Raw genomic sequence first — 17,995 nt, 5'->3', positions numbered from 1 at the left:
CCTCTCAGAGAGGACCTGTTACAACAGGGGCCGTGTGTGCTCCAGGACTTACCGCAATTACGTTTGACGGCATGGCAGTTGAACACCAGATCCTAGCTAGGAAAGGTATTCCAGGCAAAGTCATCCCTACTCTACTTAAAGCTAGGAAGGAGGTAACGGCGAAGCACTATCACAATATCTGGAGGAAGTATGTGTCTTGGTGTGAATCCAAGAATGCTCCTACGGAGGATTTCCAACTGGGTCGTTTTCGCCATTTTCTACAGACAGGAGTGGATATGGGCCTGCAGTTAGGCTCCAATAAGGTGCAGATTTCGGCCCTATCTATATTCTTTCAGAAGGAATTGGCTTCTCTTCCAGAAGTGCAGACTTTTGTGAAGGGAGTACTACACATCCAACCTCCTTTTGTGCCCCCAGTGGCACCGTGGGACCTTAACGTGGTGTTACAGTTCCTTAAATCACATTGGTTTGAACCTCTTCAAACTGTTGACTTGAAATTTCTCACTTGGAAAGTGGTCATGTTGTTGGCCTTGGCTTCGGCAAGGCGTGTGTCAGAATTGGCGGCTTTGTCTCACAAGAGCACCTATCTGATTTTCCATGTGGATAGAGCGGAATTGAGAACTGGTCCTCAATTTCTACCCAAGGTGGTTTCGTCGTTTCACATGAACCAACCTATTGTGGTGCCGGTGGCTACGGATGTCTTGGAGAATTCCAAGTCCCTTGATGTGGTCAGGGCTTTAAAAATCTATGTAGCCAGAACGGCTCGTATTAGGCACTGTTTGTCCTGTATGCGGCCAACAAGATTGGCGCGCCTGCTTCCAAGCAGACTATTGCACGCTGGATCTGTAGCACGATTCAGCAGGCTCATTCTACGGCTGGATTGCCGTTACCAAAATCGGTAAAGGCCCATTCCACTAGGAAGGTGGGTTCTTCTTGGGCGGCTGCCCGAGGCGTCTCGGCCTTACAGCTTTGCCGAGCGGCTACTGGGTCGGGTTCAAACACTTTTGCAAAATTCTACAAGTTTGATACCCTGGCTGAGGAGGACCTCCTATTTGCTCAATCGGTGCTGCAGAGTCATCCGCACTCTCCCGCCCGATCTGGAGCTTTGGTATAAACCCCATGGTCCTTACGGAGTCCCCAGCATCCTCTAGGACGTAAGAGAAAATAAGATTTTAAACCTACCGGTAAATCTTTTTCTCCTAGTCCGTAGAGGATGCTGGGCGCCCGTCCCAGTGTGGACTGAAATCTGCAATAATTGTACATAGTTATTGATAAGGTTACACACAGGTTGTGTTACTGTTGAAATCAGGCTGTTGCTGTTTTCTGTTGTTGTTCATACTGTTAACTGGTTTACTTATATACCATGTTGTACGGTGTGTATGGTGTGAGCTGGTATGTGTCTCACCCTTGATTAACAAAATCCTTTTCCTCGAAATGTCCGTCTCCTCTGGGCACAGTTCCTATAACGAGTCTGGAGGAGGGACATAGAGGGAGGAGCCAGTTCACGCCCATTAAAGGTCTTAAAGTGCCCATGTCTCCTGCGGAGCCCGTCTATACCCCTATGGTCCTTATGGAGTCCCCAGCATCCTCTACGGACTAGGAGAAAAAGATTTACTGTTAGGTTTAAAATCTTATTTTTACACTGCAATTTAGATTTCAGTTTGAATACACCCCATCCAAATTTAAGACCGCTTTCAGATCGCAAATGCCGGATCCCACCCGGTCAGAGAAACGTGTCCTTACCGGGTGGGATCCGGCATTTGCGCTCCTTTGCTTGCTTTCCGACCCGGCAATATACCGGGTCGGTTGCCATAGCAGCGGGGGGGGGGGGGGGGGGCGCAGGGGCGGGGGTGGAGGCGGCGCTGGGAGATGAGCTCATCTCCTGCGCCGCCTCTCCCTATGCTGTGAATGGTAACCGTGTCGCATCGACGCGGCTCCCATTCACACTGCACCTGACCCGGTATTCAACCCGGGTATAATCCTTCTTTTATACCGGGAACTCGTGGTTTAAACGTCACGTTACCAGAATTTGGTGGCACTGACGCGTATGAGCGATTGGCTGTGTCTGTTTTGTAACTGGATTTCTTTAAAAATGTCTGCCCAGGCCCCTAGTGTACGTCCAGACCGACTTTGGGGGTAATTCAGACCTGATCGCAGCAGCAAATTTGTTAGCAGTTGGGCAAAACCATATGCACTGCAGGGGGGGCAGATGTAACATGTGCAGAGAGAGATAGATTTGGGTGGGGTGTGTTCAATCTGAAATCTAAATTGCAGTGTAAAAAATAAAGCAGCCAGTATTTACCCTGCACAGAAACAAAATAACCCTTTTGGCTAAGATCAAGTGTAGTACCTGCTGGAGGGGAACACTTGGAGGAGTACCTGTTCTTACACTAGGAGCGTGAGAGGTTCCTAGTGTGGAATGGAGAAACACCTTGTGGAGTACCATGCCGGGGTGTGGCAATGCCTCTGGTCGAGAGTGGAGAAAAACTGGGCTTAGTATCCGTTGCCTTCTTTGAGGTTGAAATAGGACCCCTTACGTGGAGCGGGAACGGCCTGGTCTAGTATCTACTCTCATACTAGGGGCTGATCCTGGCACAGAGTGGGTATGAAGCTTGGTCTGGCTGAGAGGTCGGGAGCAGCCTGAAACTCGAGGTGATATGTGCCCCTGGTGCAGGAAGGGCCAGAGGTGCCCGAATATGCACTGGTGATGTCTGCCCACCTTTGCACTAATACGACACTTTGCACTTTCACTTCCCCAACTTCTGCTGCACTTTTTTTCCTTTGCCCTGGCCTTTCGGCTAGGACAGGAACAATTTATAAAACCACCGCAATGTGTAAAACGATCCTTTTGCTTAGTGGAAATGGATGTTCAGCCATGCTGCAGATGCCAGGAGCTGTGTGTGGCTGGGCTAGTCACGCTGCAGAGGCCGGGAGCTGTGTGTGGCTGGGCTAGTCACGCTGCAGAGGCCAGGAGCTGTGTGTGGCCGGGATAGTCACGCTGCAGAGACCAGGAGCTGTGTGTGGTCGGGCTAGTCACGCTGCAGAGACCAGGAGCTGTGTGCGGCCGGGCTAGTCACGCTGCAGAGGCCAGGAGCTGTGTGTGGCTGGGCTAGTCATGCTGCAGAGACAAGGAGCTGTGTGTGGCCGGGCTAGTCACGCTGCAGAGGCCAGGAGCTGTGTGCGGCCGGGCTAGTCACGCTGCAGAGGCCAGGAGCTGTGTGTGGCTGGGCTAGTCATGCTGCAGAGAAAAGGAGCTGTGTTTGGCTGGGTTAGTCACGCTGCAGAGGCCGGGAGCTGTGTGTGGCTGGGCTAGTCACGCTGCAGAGACAAGGAGCTGTGTGTGGCCGGGCTAGTCACGCTGCAGAGACCAGGAGCTGTGTGTGGTCGGGCTAGTCACGCTGCAGAGACCAGGAGCTGTGTGTGGCCAGGCTAGTCAAGCTGCAGAGACCAGGAGCTGTGTGTGGCCGAGATAGTCACGCTGCAGAGACCAGGAGCTGTGTGTGGCCGGACTAGTCACACTGCACAGGCCGGGAGCTTTGTGTGGCCGGGCTAGTCACGCTGCAGAGAGCAGGAGCTGTGTGTGGCTGGGCTAGTCACGCTGCAGAGGCCAGAAGCTGTGTGTGGACGGGCTAGTCACACTGCACAGGCCGGGAGCTGTGTGTGGTCGGGCTAGTCACGCTGCAGAGGCCAGGAGCTGTGTGTGGCTGGGCTAGTCACGCTGCAGAGGCCGGGAGCTTTGTGTGGCCGGGCTAGTCACGCTGCAGAGACCAGGAGCTGTGTGTGGCTGGGCTAGTCACGCTGCAGAGGCCAGAAGCTGTGTGTGGACGGGCTAGTCACACTGCACAGGCCGGGAGCTGTGTGTAGTCGGGCTAGTCACGCTGCAGAGGCCAGGAGCTGTGTGTGGCCGGGCTAGTCACGCTGCAGAGGCCGGGAGCTGTGTGTGGCCGGGCTAGTCACGCTGCAGAGGCCAGGAGCTGTGTGTGGTCGGGCTAGTCACACTGCAGAGACCAGGAGCTGTGTGTGGCCGGGCTAGTCACGCTGCAGAGGCCGGGAGCTGTGTGTGGCCGGGCTAGTCACGCTGCAGAGGCCAGGAGCTGTGTGTAGCCGGGCTAGTCACGCTGCAGAGGCCAGGAGCTGTGTGTGGCCGGGCTAGTCACGCTGCAGAGGCCGGGAGCTGTGTGTGGCCGGGCTAGTCACGCTGCAGAGGCCGGGAGCTGTGTGTGGTCGGGCTAGTCACGCTGCAGAGACCAGGAGCTGTGTGTGGCCGGGCTAGTCACGCTGCAGAGGCCGGGAGCTGTGTGTGGCCGGGCTAGTCACGCTGCAGAGGCCGGGAGCTGTGTGTAGCCGGGCTAGTCACGCTGCAGAGACCAGGAGCTGTGTGTGGCTGGGCTAGTCACGCTGCAGAGACCAGGAGCTGTGTGTAGCCGGGCTAGTCACGCTGCAGAGACCAGGAGCTGTGTGTGGCCGGGCTAGTCATGCTGCAGAGGCCAGGAGCTGTGTGTAGCCGGGCTAGTCACGCTGCAGAGACCAGGAGCTGTGCGTGGCCGGGCTTGTCACGCTGCAGAGACCAGGAGCTGTGTGTAGCCGGGCTAGTCACGCTGCAGAGACCAGGAGCTGTGTGTAGCCGGGCTAGTCACGCTGCAGAGACCAGGAGCTGTGTGTGGCCGGTCTAGTCACGCTGCAGAGACCAGGAGCTGTGTGTAGCCGGGCTAGTCACGCTGCAGAGACCAGGAGCTGTGTGTAGCCGGGCTAGTCACGCTGCAGAGACCAGGAGCTGTGTGTGGCTGGGCTAGTCACGCTGCAGAGGCCGGGAGCTGTGTGTGGTCGGGCTAGTCACGCTGCAGAGACCAGGAGCTGTGTGTGGCCGGGCTAGTCAAGCTGCAGAGACCAGGAGCTGTGTGTGGCCAGACTAGTCACGCTGCAGAGGCCAGGAGCTGTGTGTGGCCGAGATAGTCACGCTGCAGAGACCAGGAGCTGTGTGTGGCCGGACTAGTCACACTGCACAGGCCGGGAGCTTTGTGTGGCCGGGCTAGTCACGCTGCAGAGAGCAGGAGCTGTGTGTGGCTGGGCTAGTCACGCTGCAGAGGCCAGTAGCTGTGTGTGGACGGGCTGGTCACACTGCACAGGCCGGGAGCTGTGTGTGGTCGGGCTAGTCACGCTGCAGAGGCCAGGAGCTGTGTGTGGCCGGGCTAGTCACGCTGCAGAGGCCGGGAGCTTTGTGTGGCCGGGCTAGTCACGCTGCAGAGACCAGGAGCTGTGTGTGGCTGGGCTAGTCACGCTGCAGAGGCCAGAAGCTGTGTGTGGACGGGCTAGTCACACTGCACAGGCCGGGAGCTGTGTGTGGTCGGGCTAGTCACGCTGCAGAGGCCAGGAGCTGTGTGTGGCCGGGCTAGTCACGCTGCAGAGGCCGGGAGCTGTGTGTGGCCGGGCTAGTCACGCTGCAGAGGCCGGGAGCTGTGTGTGGTCGGGCTAGTCACACTGCAGAGACCAGGAGCTGTGTGTGGCCGGGCTAGTCACGCTGCAGAGGCCGGGAGCTGTGTGTGGCCGGGCTAGTCACGCTGCAGAGGCCAGGAGCTGTGTGTAGCCGGGCTAGTCACGCTGCAGAGGCCAGGAGCTGTGTGTGGCCGGGCTAGTCACGCTGCAGAGGCCGGGAGCTGTGTGTGGCCGGGCTAGTCACGCTGCAGAGGCCGGGAGCTGTGTGTGGTCGGGCTAGTCACGCTGCAGAGGCCGGGAGCTGTGTGTGGCCGGGCTAGTCACGCTGCAGAGGCCGGGAGCTGTGTGTGGTCGGGCTAGTCACGCTGCAGAGGCCGGGAGCTGTGTGTGGCCGGGCTAGTCACGCTGCAGAGGCCGGGAGCTGTGTGTGGTCGGGCTAGTCACGCTGCAGAGGCTGGGAGCTGTGTGTGGTCGGGCTAGTCACACTGCAGAGACCAGGAGCTGTGTGTGGGCGGGCTAGTCACGCTGCAGAGACCAGGAGCTGTGAGTAGCCGGGCTAGTCACGCTGCAGAGACCAGGAGCTGTGTGTAGCCGGGCTAGTCACGCTGCAGAGACCAGGAGCTGTGTGTAGCCGGGCTAGTCACGCTGCAGAGACCAGGAGCTGTGTGTAGCCGGGCTAGTCACGCTGCAGAGACCAGGAGCTGTGTGTAGCCGGGCTAGTCACGCTGCAGAGACCAGGAGCTGTGTGTAGCCGGGCTAGTCATGCTGCAGAGACCAGGAGCTGTGTGTGGCTGGGCTAGTCACGCTGCAGAGGCCGGGAGCTGTGTGTGACTGGGCTAGTCACGCTGTAGAGGCCAGGAGCTGTGTGTGGCCGGGCTAGTCACGCTGCAGAGGCCGGGAGCTGTGTGTGACTGGGCTAGTCACGCTGTAGAGGCCAGGAGCTGTGTGTGGCCGGGCTAGTCACGCTGCAGAGACCAGGAGCTGTGTGTGGCCGGGCTAGTCGCACTGCAGAGGCCAGGAGCTGTGTGTAGCCGGGCTAGTCACGCTGCAGAGACCAGGAGCTGTGTGTGGCTGGGCTAGTCACGCTGCAGAGGCCGGGAGCTGTGTGTGGCTGGGCTAGTCACGCTGTAGAGGCCAGGAGCTGTGTGTGGCCGGGCTAGTCACGCTGCAGAGACCAGGAGCTGTGTGTGGCCGGGCTAGTCGCACTGCAGAGGCCAGGAGCTGTGTGTAGCCGGGCTAGTCACGCTGCAGAGACCAGGAGCTGTGTGTGGCTGGGCTAGTCACGCTGCAGAGGCCGGGAGCTGTGTGTGGCTGGGCTAGTCACGCTGTAGAGGCCAGGAGCTGTGTGTGGCCGGGCTAGTCACGCTGCAGAGACCAGGAGCTGTGTGTGGCTGGGCTAGTCGCACTGCAGAGGCCAGGAGCTGTGTGTGGCCGGTCTAGTCACGCTGCAGAGGCCATGAGCCTTAACATTCCCAGAATATTTGGGTGACATGCCCTCATTTTCAGGAACACTGACCAGCTACCCTCACCCTCAAACACCAGCGACCTGTCAGTCAGGCTGCTGCTTGGGGGGTACACCGTGTGAGCATGTAGGACACAGAATGGTTCCTGCGTATGCTCAGCCACCCCGCCATGGAAGATGTAGATCATGGAATCAGGCCCTCGGTTCCATAGTGTGGTGATAGTGGGGGTAATTCCAAGTTGATCGCAGCAGGATTTTTGTTAGCAAATGGGCAAAACCATTTGCACTGCAGGGGAGGCAGATGTAACATGTGCAGAAAGAGTTAGATTTGGGTGGGTTATTTTGTTTCTGTGCAGGGTAAGTACTGGCTGCTTTATTTTTACACTGCAAATTAGATTGCAGATTGAACACACCTCACCCAAATCTAACTCTCTCTGCACATGTTATATCTGCCCCCCCTGCAGTGCACATGGTTTTGCCCATTTGCTAACAAAATTCCTGCTGCGATCAACTTGGAATTACCCCCAGTATCCGATCATTTCCTTATTGCTACGTGAAACGCATTACCCATAATAAAGTCTTTCTCTGTCGTGTGTACTAACAGGAAGGAAGTGTGTGTTCTTGTAGAAACAGGAAGCCCTCTTCTATATCTCTTTATGTACAGTTATTTACCTAGACTACACACATTGTCCAGTACCTCAGAAGCCAATTAACTTAGCAGTATGTTTTTGGAATGAGTGAGGAGACCCACTTAAACATGAAGAGAACATAAAAACTCCACACATAACCACTGTGCTGCACTTACATCGTGTCATGTATGTGCATAGCTCCTGTTCTGTCACGTTTCTGGTTTGCATTGGTTTATGGCGCAGCTAGACGTCATTAGCAATCCCACAATGCTGTGGTGCTGCAGAGGAGACACAGCTGTGTTTCCTGCCTATTCAGTGTCAGAGCCAGTGTCCTCTCCTAGCATCAGGTTCCTTAGAGGTTGTGGACAACTGAGCGCGTGAAGCCCTTAGATCTTAAGAGTGATGTCTCAAGAGCCACGCCGTCATAGACAGACGAGCCAGGTCTGAGTATAAACACAAACCCTGAGTCAGCTGAAAGGAAGTGTCTATTTGGGTGGTCTTCAGTATGCCGGCGGTCGGGCTCCCGGCGACCAGCATACCGGCGCCGGGAGCCCGACAGCCGGCATACCGACAGCCGGCATACCGACACTTATTCTCCCTCGTGGGGGTCCACGACCCCCCTGGAGGGAGAATAAAATAGTGTGGCGCGCGTAGCGTGGCGAGCCCGCAAGGGGCTCATTTGCGCTCGCCACACTGTCGGTAAGCCGGCGGCCGGCCTCCCGGCGCCGGTATGCTGGTCGCCGGGAGGCCGGCCGCCGGCAGATCGTAGTGAACCCGTCTATTTAGAGGCCCTGCAAGTCTACGAACCAATGACGCCTCAGCCATTTTGGAACTATGAGTAGCATGGTGCCTCCTTCCCGCTTGCACCTGCGGAGAACTCTTGGAAGGAGTGAGACTGGAAGGAAGATGTATGCCAGCTTAAAGGTCCACTGTACAGTCAGATCATCTACAAAAGGCCGCTGCGGGATTACTGGCCCTGGTGTACAAAATACAAGTATATTTTGGTTCTGGCATGAGGCCTTGAGGTCCTCATCCAGTAGGTCCCACTTGTCCACCAGAACCTGAAAGACTTCCGGATGTAGAGGCATTCTGGCAGCTAAATCTTTAACTGTTTGGTGCCCAGTCCTCTCCATTCACCTACACCCTATGGTATCTCTGTGGATCCCTATGTAATGGATACATGTACAATGTGTTTGCTGGCTTCTGTGATGGACAGAATGGTACACGTGGTCTGTAGCAGAGAGCTGCTGTGATGGACAGAATGGTACACGTGGTCTGTAGCAGAGAGCTTCTGTGGTGGACAGAATGGTACACGTGGTCTGTAGCAGAGAGCTTCTGTGGTGGACAGAATGGTACACGTGGTCTGTAGCAGAAAGCTGCTGTGATGGACAGAATGGTACACGTGGTCGGTAGCAGAGAGCTGCTGTGATGGACAGAATGGTACACGTGGTCGGTAGCAGAGAGCTGCTGTGATGGACAGAATGGTACACGTGGTCTGTAGCAGAGAGCTGCTGTGATGGACAGAATGGTACACGTGGTCTGTAGCAGAGAGCTTCTGTGGTGGACAGAATGGTACACGTGGTCAGTAGCAGAGAACTGCTGTGGTGGACAGAATTGTACACGTGGTCGGTAGCAGAGAGCTGTGGTGGACAGAATGGTACACGTGGTCGGTAGCAGAGAGCTGCTGTGATGGACAGAATGGTACACGTGGTCGGTAGCGGAGAGCTGCTGTGATGGACAGAATGGTACACGTGGTCGGTAGCGGAGAGCTGCTGTGGTGGTACACGTGGTCGGTAGCAGAGAGCTGCTGTGATGGACAGAATGGTACACGTGGTCGGTAGCAGAGAGCTGCTGTGATGGACAGAATGGTACACGTGGTCGGTAGCAGAGAGCTGCTGTGATGGACAGAATGGTACACGTGGTCGGTAGCAGAGAGCTGCTGTGATGGACAGAATGGTACACGTGGTCGGTAGCAGAGAGCTGCTGTGATGGTACACGTGGTCGGTAGCAGAGAGCTGCTGTGATGGTACACGTGGTCGGTAGCAGAGAGCTGCTGTGGTGGTACACGTGGTCGGTAGCAGAGAGCTGCTGTGATGGACAGAATGTTACACGTGGTCGGTAGCAGAGAGCTGCTGTGATGGACAGAATGGTACACGTGGTCGGTAGCAGAGAGCTGCTGTGATGGACAGAATAGTACACGTGGTCGGTAGCAGAGAGCTGCTGTGATGGACAGAATGGTACACGTGGTCTGTAGCAGAGAGCTGCTGTGATGGACAGAATGGTACACGTGGTCTGTAGCAGAGAGCTTCTGTGGTGGACAGAATGGTACACGTGGTCGGTAGCAGAGAACTGCTGTGGTGGACAGAATTGTACACGTGGTCGGTAGCAGAGAGCTGTGGTGGACAGAATGGTACACGTGGTCGGTAGCAGAGAGCTGCTGTGATGGACAGAATGCTACACGTGGTCGGTAGCAGAGAGCTGCTGTGGTAGACAGAATGGTACACGTGGTCGGTAGCAGAGAGCTGTGTGGTGGTACACGTGGTCGGTAGCGGAGAGCTGCTGTGGTGGTACACGTGGTCGGTAGCAGAGAGCTGCTGTGATGGACAGAATGGTACACGTGGTCGGTAGCAGAGAGCTGCTGTGATGGACAGAATGGTACACGTGGTCGGTAGCAGAGAGCTGCTGTGATGGACAGAATGGTACACGTGGTCGGTAGCAGAGAGCTGCTGTGATGGACAGAATGGTACACGTGGTCGGTAGTAGAGAGCTGCTGTGGTGGTACACGTGGTCGGTAGCAGAGAGCTGCTGTGGTGGTACACGTGGTCGGTAGCAGAGAGCTGCTGTGGTGGTACACGTAGTCGGTAGCAGAGAGCTGCTGTGGTGGTACACGTGGTCGGTAGCAGAGAGCTGCTGTGGTGGTACACGTGGTCGGTAGCAGAGAGCTGCTGTGGTGGTACACGTGGTCGGTAGCAGAGAGCTGCTGTGGTGGTACACGTGGTCGGTAGCAGAGAGCTGTTGTGGTGGTACACGTGGTCGGTAGCAGAGAGCTGTTGTGGTGGTACACGTGGTCGGTAGCAGAGAGCTGCTGTGGTGGTACACGTGGTCGGTAGCAGAGAGCTGCTGTGGTGGTACACGTGGTCGGTAGCAGAGAGCTGCTGTGGTGGTACACGTGGTCGGTAGCAGAGAGCTGCTGTGGTGGTACACGTGGTCGGTAGCAGAGAGCTGCTGTGGTGGTACACGTGGTCGGTAGCAGAGAGCTGCTGTGGTGGTACACGTGGTCGGTAGCAGAGAGCTGCTGTGGTGGTACACGTGGTCGGTAGCAGAGAGCTGCTGTGGTGGTACACGTGGTCGGTAGCAGAGAGCTGCTGTGGTGGTACACGTGGTCGGTAGCAGAGAGCTGTGTGCTGCCGTTATTGATTCTGGCACATTGTAATTATCAGCACTGTAATTAGCTGGCGCTCAGTGACAGGATGTCCCGTTACAGTGCAGGACACCAATAAGTCACGTACAGATAACCTCGCTGGTACATGGGCTGGGTGGGGAGAATGAGCCTGTGACACTGACTGATAGCTGTGCCTGTATATCATTGTGTAATAAGACAGTCTGTGCCGGCTCCCGACGTACAGAGGAGACCCCAATCCCTGCTGCCTATGCCGTCATTGTCTGTGCTCTTCAGCAGCGTCTCTCTATAGAGAGACGCCTGAGGTTACCTGTCCCATCCCCTCCTATACTGTACGTGCCCGCACTGATGTATATTATACTGTACACCAGAGATCCAGCACGTCTTCTGGACAAGCCTGCCTACATACAGGACTCCCGAGGTATCTCCTATAGGACTCTCTGAGAAGGGACGCACTGTTTGCCGTTGCATGTAGAGTCCTGGAGCTAGGTTTTCTATACAGCCTGTGACTGATGGGTTTATAGTGGTAACAGAAATAAACCAGGCAGAGTCCCCGGGTCTTGTCCCCACCTCTTACCACCTGGACACCCCACTCTTTCAGCAACTGATCAGAAGGACCAGCTCAGGGTGACATCCTTCCCCAGACCGGCCCTCGGGGACTGTACTGTAGATGGCTGTCAGTCTATCACTGAGGTCTCGTAGATCCTTCTCCAGGAGTGACAGCCTTAATGCTGCTTAATTGGGTTACTTTGTGTCGTCATACATATGTGCTGGTACAGTGCCGCCATCACTGACAGTACTGAGCGGAGACCGCCGGACGGTCACTCTGAGGTTAGCGAGACCTTCCTCTCAGATGGAAGAGAACGGTGGAGCTGACCGCGGAGATCTTCATGATGAAGCTGCTGCCTGCCTATCTCGGCAGAAGGCCATACAGATGTGAATATGCAGTATTCTCTGTACAGCGCTACAGGATATGTGTGCGCTATTCTATATAAATCTGGGTTACAGATTGCTGGGGTACATACAGCATGACTGCCCTAGTTTGCAAGGGCAGCTGTCATGCTGGATCCAGGATAGAGGTCCCTGTGACATACAGCAGCGGGAGCCATTGCTGGGAGAGAGCTGCTGTTCCCAGGCATGGTTACACAGGAGTACCTGGAGAATGCTCTATTACACAGTGTTACTGCATTGCAGAGCTCAGCTGTGTCCCATTCATGTGTCTGATGCTGGAACCGTGTAATAGCTTATATGCTGCTCCTGCCGAAACTTCCTCATTCACACCAGAGGAAACGTATCATGTGCCATAACACTCCTGTCTATGCCTGTCTTACTGTGCCTCCATAATCACCGGAGCCATACCCTGTACACACGGGCATTACCTGTGCCTCCTGTCTATGCCTGTCTTACTGTGCCTCCATAATCCACCGGAGCCATACCCTGTACACACGGGCATTACCTGTGCCTCCTGTCATTGCCTGTCTTACTGTGCCTCCATAATCCACCGGAGCCATACCCTGTACACACGGGCATTACCTGTGCCTCCTGTCATTGCCTGTCTTACTGTGCCTCCATAATCCACCGGAGCCATACCCTGTACACACGGGCATTACCTGTGCCTCCTGTCATTGCCTGTCTTACTGTGCCTCCATAATCACCGGAGCCATACCATGTACACACGGGCATTACCTGTGCCTCCTGTCTATGCCTGTCTTACTGTGCCTCCATAATCCACCGGAGCCATACCCTGTACACACGGGCATTACCTGTGCCTCCTGTCTATGCCTGTCTTACTGTGCCTCCATAATCCACCGGAGCCATACCCTGTACACACGGTCATTACCTGTGCCTCCTGTCATTGCCTGTCTTACTGTGCCTCCATAATCCACCGGAGCCATACCCTGTACACACGGGCATTACCTGTGCCTCCTGTCTATGCCTGTCTTACTGTGCCTCCATAATCCACCGGAGCCATACCCTGTACACACGGGCATTACCTGTGCCTCCTGTCTATGCCTGTCTTACTGTGCCGCCATAATCCACCGGAGCCATACCCTGTACACACGGGCATTACCTGTGCCTCCTGTCTATGCCTGTCTTACTGTGCCTCCATAATCCACCGGAGCGATACCCTGTACACACGGTCATTACCTGTGCCTCCTGTCATTGCCTGTCTTACTGTGCCTCCATAATCCACCGGAGCCATACCCTGTACACACGGGCATTACCTGTGCCTCCTGTCATTGCCTGTCTTACTGTGCCTCCATAATCCACCGGAGCCATACCCTGTACACACGGGCATTACCTGTGCCTCCTGTCTATGCCTGTCTTACTGTGCCTCCATAATCCACCGGAGCGATACCCTGTACACACGGGCATTACCTGTGCCTCCTGTCATTGCCTGTCTTACTGTGCCGCCATAATCCACCGGAGCCATACCCTGTACACACGGGCATTACCTGTGCCTCCTGTCATTGCCGTATTACTGTGCAGCCATACACCGTACACACGGGCATTACCTGTGCCTCCTGTCTATGCCTGTCTTACTGTGCCGCCATAATTCACCGGAGCCATACCCTGTACACACGGGCATTACCTGTGCCTCCTGTCATTGCCGTATTACTGTGCAGCCATACACCGTACACACGGGCATTACCTGTGCCTCCTGTCATTGCCGTATTACTGTGCCGCCATACACCGTACACACGGGCATTACCTGTGCCTCCTGTCATTGCCGTATTACTGTGCCGCCATACACCGTACACACGGGCATTACCTGTGCCTCCTGTCATTGCGTATTACTGTGCCTCCAACCCTATCATTATCTGACAGATCTACTCCCTGGTCACCGGCCAGCTTTCCCGGAGTCAGTCACACAGATAAATGGCCCCTTTATACCTTAGATGACTCCTCCCCCTCCCAGACTGACAGGCACGTGACACACCCACCCTTCCATCTTAAGGGACTTCCTCACAGGTGCTCTGGTTGATCAGTGACATGCTCTCAGCTGTATCAGGCTGCGGGGCAGAATTGCACTGCAGGTAAGATGCACATTTTCTCTCCTCTTAATACATGACTTCCCCGGGTGTATCAGCTGAATACCTGTTTCCTCTGTTGCACGCTGCTCCTGTTACGACAATAGGGGTGATGTATGTCCTACGGAGGCAGGGTGATATAATGATGGACGTGTCCTGCACAGACAGTGCCGTTACCCCAGTAATGGGCAGTAATAACGTGTGTCTGGTGGTTATCCTGTAATTGTACGCTGGCTCTGTGGTGACGGTTTGGGGTTGGCGTGACTCTGATTGTGGTCACACGGAGGACGTGACTGTGGTGCAGCAATTACGGGGTAGAGTGGCGAGTCGCACAGCGTGTGTATAGACAGAGGCGAGACCTCAGCCAACTGTATGTACACTATACCCTGGCAGTAGGGGGCACTCTAGTCCCTTAGAGATACACAATAATGTGTCGCTCCTGCCCGACCCGTTACAGTCATTATGTCAGCAGAGCCGGCAGCCCCTAATCAGCAGGATTCCTGTCGCCCTGATTCTCGGCTCCACACGTCCCCGGGGCCCCTGGATGTTACTGTCTGACGACCAGATTATTCAGGGAGGGAGCAATCGGTGTCGACATACATTGAGTCGCTGACGTTTGGTCGACATGATCACTAGATCGACATGGTCATGAGGTTGGCATGGGAAACAGTTGACATGAGTTTTTTTACTCTTTTTTTTTTTGGTGTGGTTTTCCCTGCACAGTGACAGGGAACCCCAATTAGTGCCCCGTGTCCCCTCGCATTCGAACAGGTTACCGCTCCCAATCGTAGTCCACGTGGATCGTTACATATGAAAAAAATAGTGATATACGCATATTGACCCTTTTCCATGTCGACCTAGTGATCATGTTGACCTAATACATGTCGAATGTACGTCGATCTAACGCATGTCGACCTAATGACCGCCATCCCCTTACATGGCAGCACAGTTTGTTTCAGATACAAAGTTACTTTTTTTCTTTACTTCCACATCAGAATCGGGCCCTTATTTCTCCCCACTCTCCCGTTCTTCCAGGGGCTCCTGTCCCACTTTAGCTGCACCCTATTGGTTAAGAAATGTTGTCGCTGGGTGTATACAGCACACTGCCCAATGCAGTTGCTCACTCCCTCTAGCCATATTTACCTGTCCCCAGTCATACTATAGGTGCATACACGCACAGCGATATAGGAAGCTGTGTCACTCATATCCCCCCCTCCTAGTTTACTATATCGCATCCAGAGATGAGCGATCCTCAGTCCCGGCCGCCGCGCATGCAGCTCAATCTGGACTCATCGTCCAAATCTGCGTGCTCCGGCCGGCCGCGGCATGACGTCACTGTGCGCTATCGCTGGCGATACCACACAGAGGGGCAGATGTATTAAGCCTGGTGAAGTGATAAAGTGGAAGGTGATAACGCACCAGCCAGTCAGCTCCTAACTGTCATTTTTCAAACCCAGCCTGTAACACGTCAGTTAGGAGCTGATTGGCTGATGCATTATCACCTTCCACTTTATCACTTCTCTTTGCTTAATACATCTGCCCCAGTGTGTATGGGCGGCCCGGGAGGGGAGACACTGAGCACATGGCGTACTGTGTACCCACCCTATGGCTGCTGGTGATACAGGTGTGTCCTGCTGTAGTGTGCTGCTTGTGTGCCCAGCCGGATATTGTCATATCTTCCTGTGTGTTACTTTGTTGTAGCATGGATGTGACGGAAGTTGTGTGACACAAGGGTCTGCGGTAGGACGATGTGGTGTGTCACAGTTACACAAAGGGGGAGATGTATCAAAGCTTGGAGAGGGATAAAATACCAGCCAATCAGCTCATAAATGCCGTGTTACAGGCTGTTTGAAAAATGACAACTAGGAGCTGATTGGTTGATACTTAATTTCTCTTCACTTTATCGGTCTCCGAACTATGATACCTACCTCTCAAGGCTGGGTACACTCCATACCGACGGTTCCGTAGATAGGCAGAGCCGCCAACATAGCGATTTAAGCATACACACTTACCGCTCGGCCGCTCGGTATGTCTGTCCTGGCGTCACATCGGGGAATTTCCCCTCCCAGCTGTGATGTCAGTCCCGGCAGCCGGCGGGTATATCTGGCAGATGGCGGCCTGCGCACAGGATCTACTCACCAGGCACGGAGTGTGAAAGTGCGGGTGGGGACAGGACAATGGTAGGCTGTTTCAGCGGCATGCCTCCACGAGGACAGGAAGCAGCCCAGCGGGAGCATGATGTGTCTATTAGTGTGTACCCAGCATAAGTGTGCGTTGTGGTGCGGGAGCGTGATGTGTCTATTAGTGTGTACCCAGCATAAGTGTGCATTGTGGTGCGGGAGCGTGATGTGTCTATTAGTGTGTACCCAGCATAAGTGTGCATTGTGGTGCGGGAGCGTGATGTGTCTATTAGTGTGTACCCAGCATAAGTGTACATTGTGGTGCGGGAGCGTGATGTGTCTATTAGTGTGTACCCAGCATAAGTGTGCATTGTGGTGCGGGAGCGTGATGTGTCTATTAGTGTGTACCCAGCATAAGTGTGCATTGTGGTGCGGGAGCGTGATGTGTCTATTAGTGTGTACCCAGCATAAGTGTGCATTGTGGTGCGAGAGCGTGATGTGTCTATTAGTGTGTACCCAGCATAAGTGTGCATTGTGGTGCGGGAGCGTGATGTGTCTATTAGTGTGTACCCAGCATAAGTGTGCATTGTGGTGCGGGAGCGTGATGTGTCTATTGGTGTATATCCAGCATAAGTGTGCATTGTGGTGCGGGAGCGTGATGTGTCTATTAGTGTGTACCCAGCATAAGTGTGCATTGTGGTGCAGGACCGTGATGTGTCTATTAGTGTATACCCAGCATAAGTGTGCATTGTGGTGCGGGAGCGTGATGTGTCTATTGGTGTATATCCAGCATAAGTGTGCATTGTGGTGCGGGAGCGTGATGTGTCTATTGGTGTATATCCAGCATAAGTGTGCATTGTGGTGCGGGAGCGTGATGTGTCTATTAGTGTGTACCCAGCATAAGTGTGCATTGTGGTGCAGGAGCGTGATGTGTCTATTAGTGTATACCCAGCATAAGTGTGCATTGTGGTGCGGGAGCGTGATGTGTCTATTGGTGTATATCCAGCATAAGTGTGCATTGTGGTGTTGCAGTGTAATGTGACACTGTGCAGTTAGTTATTCCTTGGGGGTGTTGCAGCCTCTTTGCTTTGTCTCATTGAGTTGTCTGTGTGTATGCGTGTCAGGGGAATGGGGTAGATGGGTGATTATTTTTTTTTTTTTTTAACCTATTTGTATGGTAAATTGTCCTTTTATTTTGGAATGGATGCTGTTTTATTTCCCTTTACATTGGATTTAGAACGGTAGGTCTAACCTCCCTAGATGGTTATAGATTTCATTCTAGCACCCTGTATCTCAGCACGGGGATTACAGATCAGAGTGTGCTAGAAGCACCAGAGCAGAGAGTGACACCCCAGGAAGTTAAGAGGAACTGCACGGGTTGTGACAGGTGCAGGGTGCTAGAATGAACACCAGGTTACATCCTGTGGTCCTATTTACTTTGTTTTCTTTGATAAAAACAGCATACATAATAATAAGTGAGACGGGAGAATGATGACACTGGAGGGGTACGAGCACTGTGTGTGAGAGTATAGGGGTGCTGCCTCTGCTAGGCCACGGCTCCCTGACCGTGACTGTCTGATTCCTCTGCAGGATGATTGAGGAGAGCGGGAAACGCAGGAGGACGATGGCCGAGAAGCGGCAGCTCTTTATGGAACTGAGTAAGTCGCTGGTGTGACGATGCCACAGGGTGCTAGCAGCCTTTCCCTCGTTATTTCACCAGGCAATGCCCTAATTTGCATTACAGCCCCAGCCACTAATGGGGTCACACGTGAGCCACCTCACCTCCCGGGAGATAACGTTGCTATTGGTATAGAAGGGACACCGTCTATAAACCATTGTCCTGGCCTTTATTATAACAGGATATCACTCGCATACAAATGCTAGCAACCTTAATGATAATAAGTCACATCATTATACAGTAC

General features: G+C 54.3%; 1 protein-coding gene across 1 annotated transcript in view; it reads left to right on the top strand.

The window, feature by feature from the left end:
* The window catches only part of DTNB (dystrobrevin beta), a 258,375-nt gene that overhangs the window by 12,216 nt on the left and 228,164 nt on the right, over positions 1–17,995 (top strand). The window contains exon 2 of the mRNA XM_063919158.1: positions 17,664–17,731. Within this exon, the coding sequence (XP_063775228.1) occupies positions 17,665–17,731 (67 nt within the window). The 5' untranslated portion in view covers position 17,664. The remainder of the gene's footprint in view (positions 1–17,663; positions 17,732–17,995) is intronic.

The sequence above is a fragment of the Pseudophryne corroboree genome, chromosome 4, assembly GCF_028390025.1.
Source record: "Pseudophryne corroboree isolate aPseCor3 chromosome 4, aPseCor3.hap2, whole genome shotgun sequence".
In the NCBI taxonomy this organism is placed as follows: Eukaryota; Metazoa; Chordata; class Amphibia; order Anura; family Myobatrachidae; genus Pseudophryne; species Pseudophryne corroboree.
Note: the sequence above shows the minus strand (reverse complement) of the source record. Positions and strands in the feature narration are given on the sequence as shown.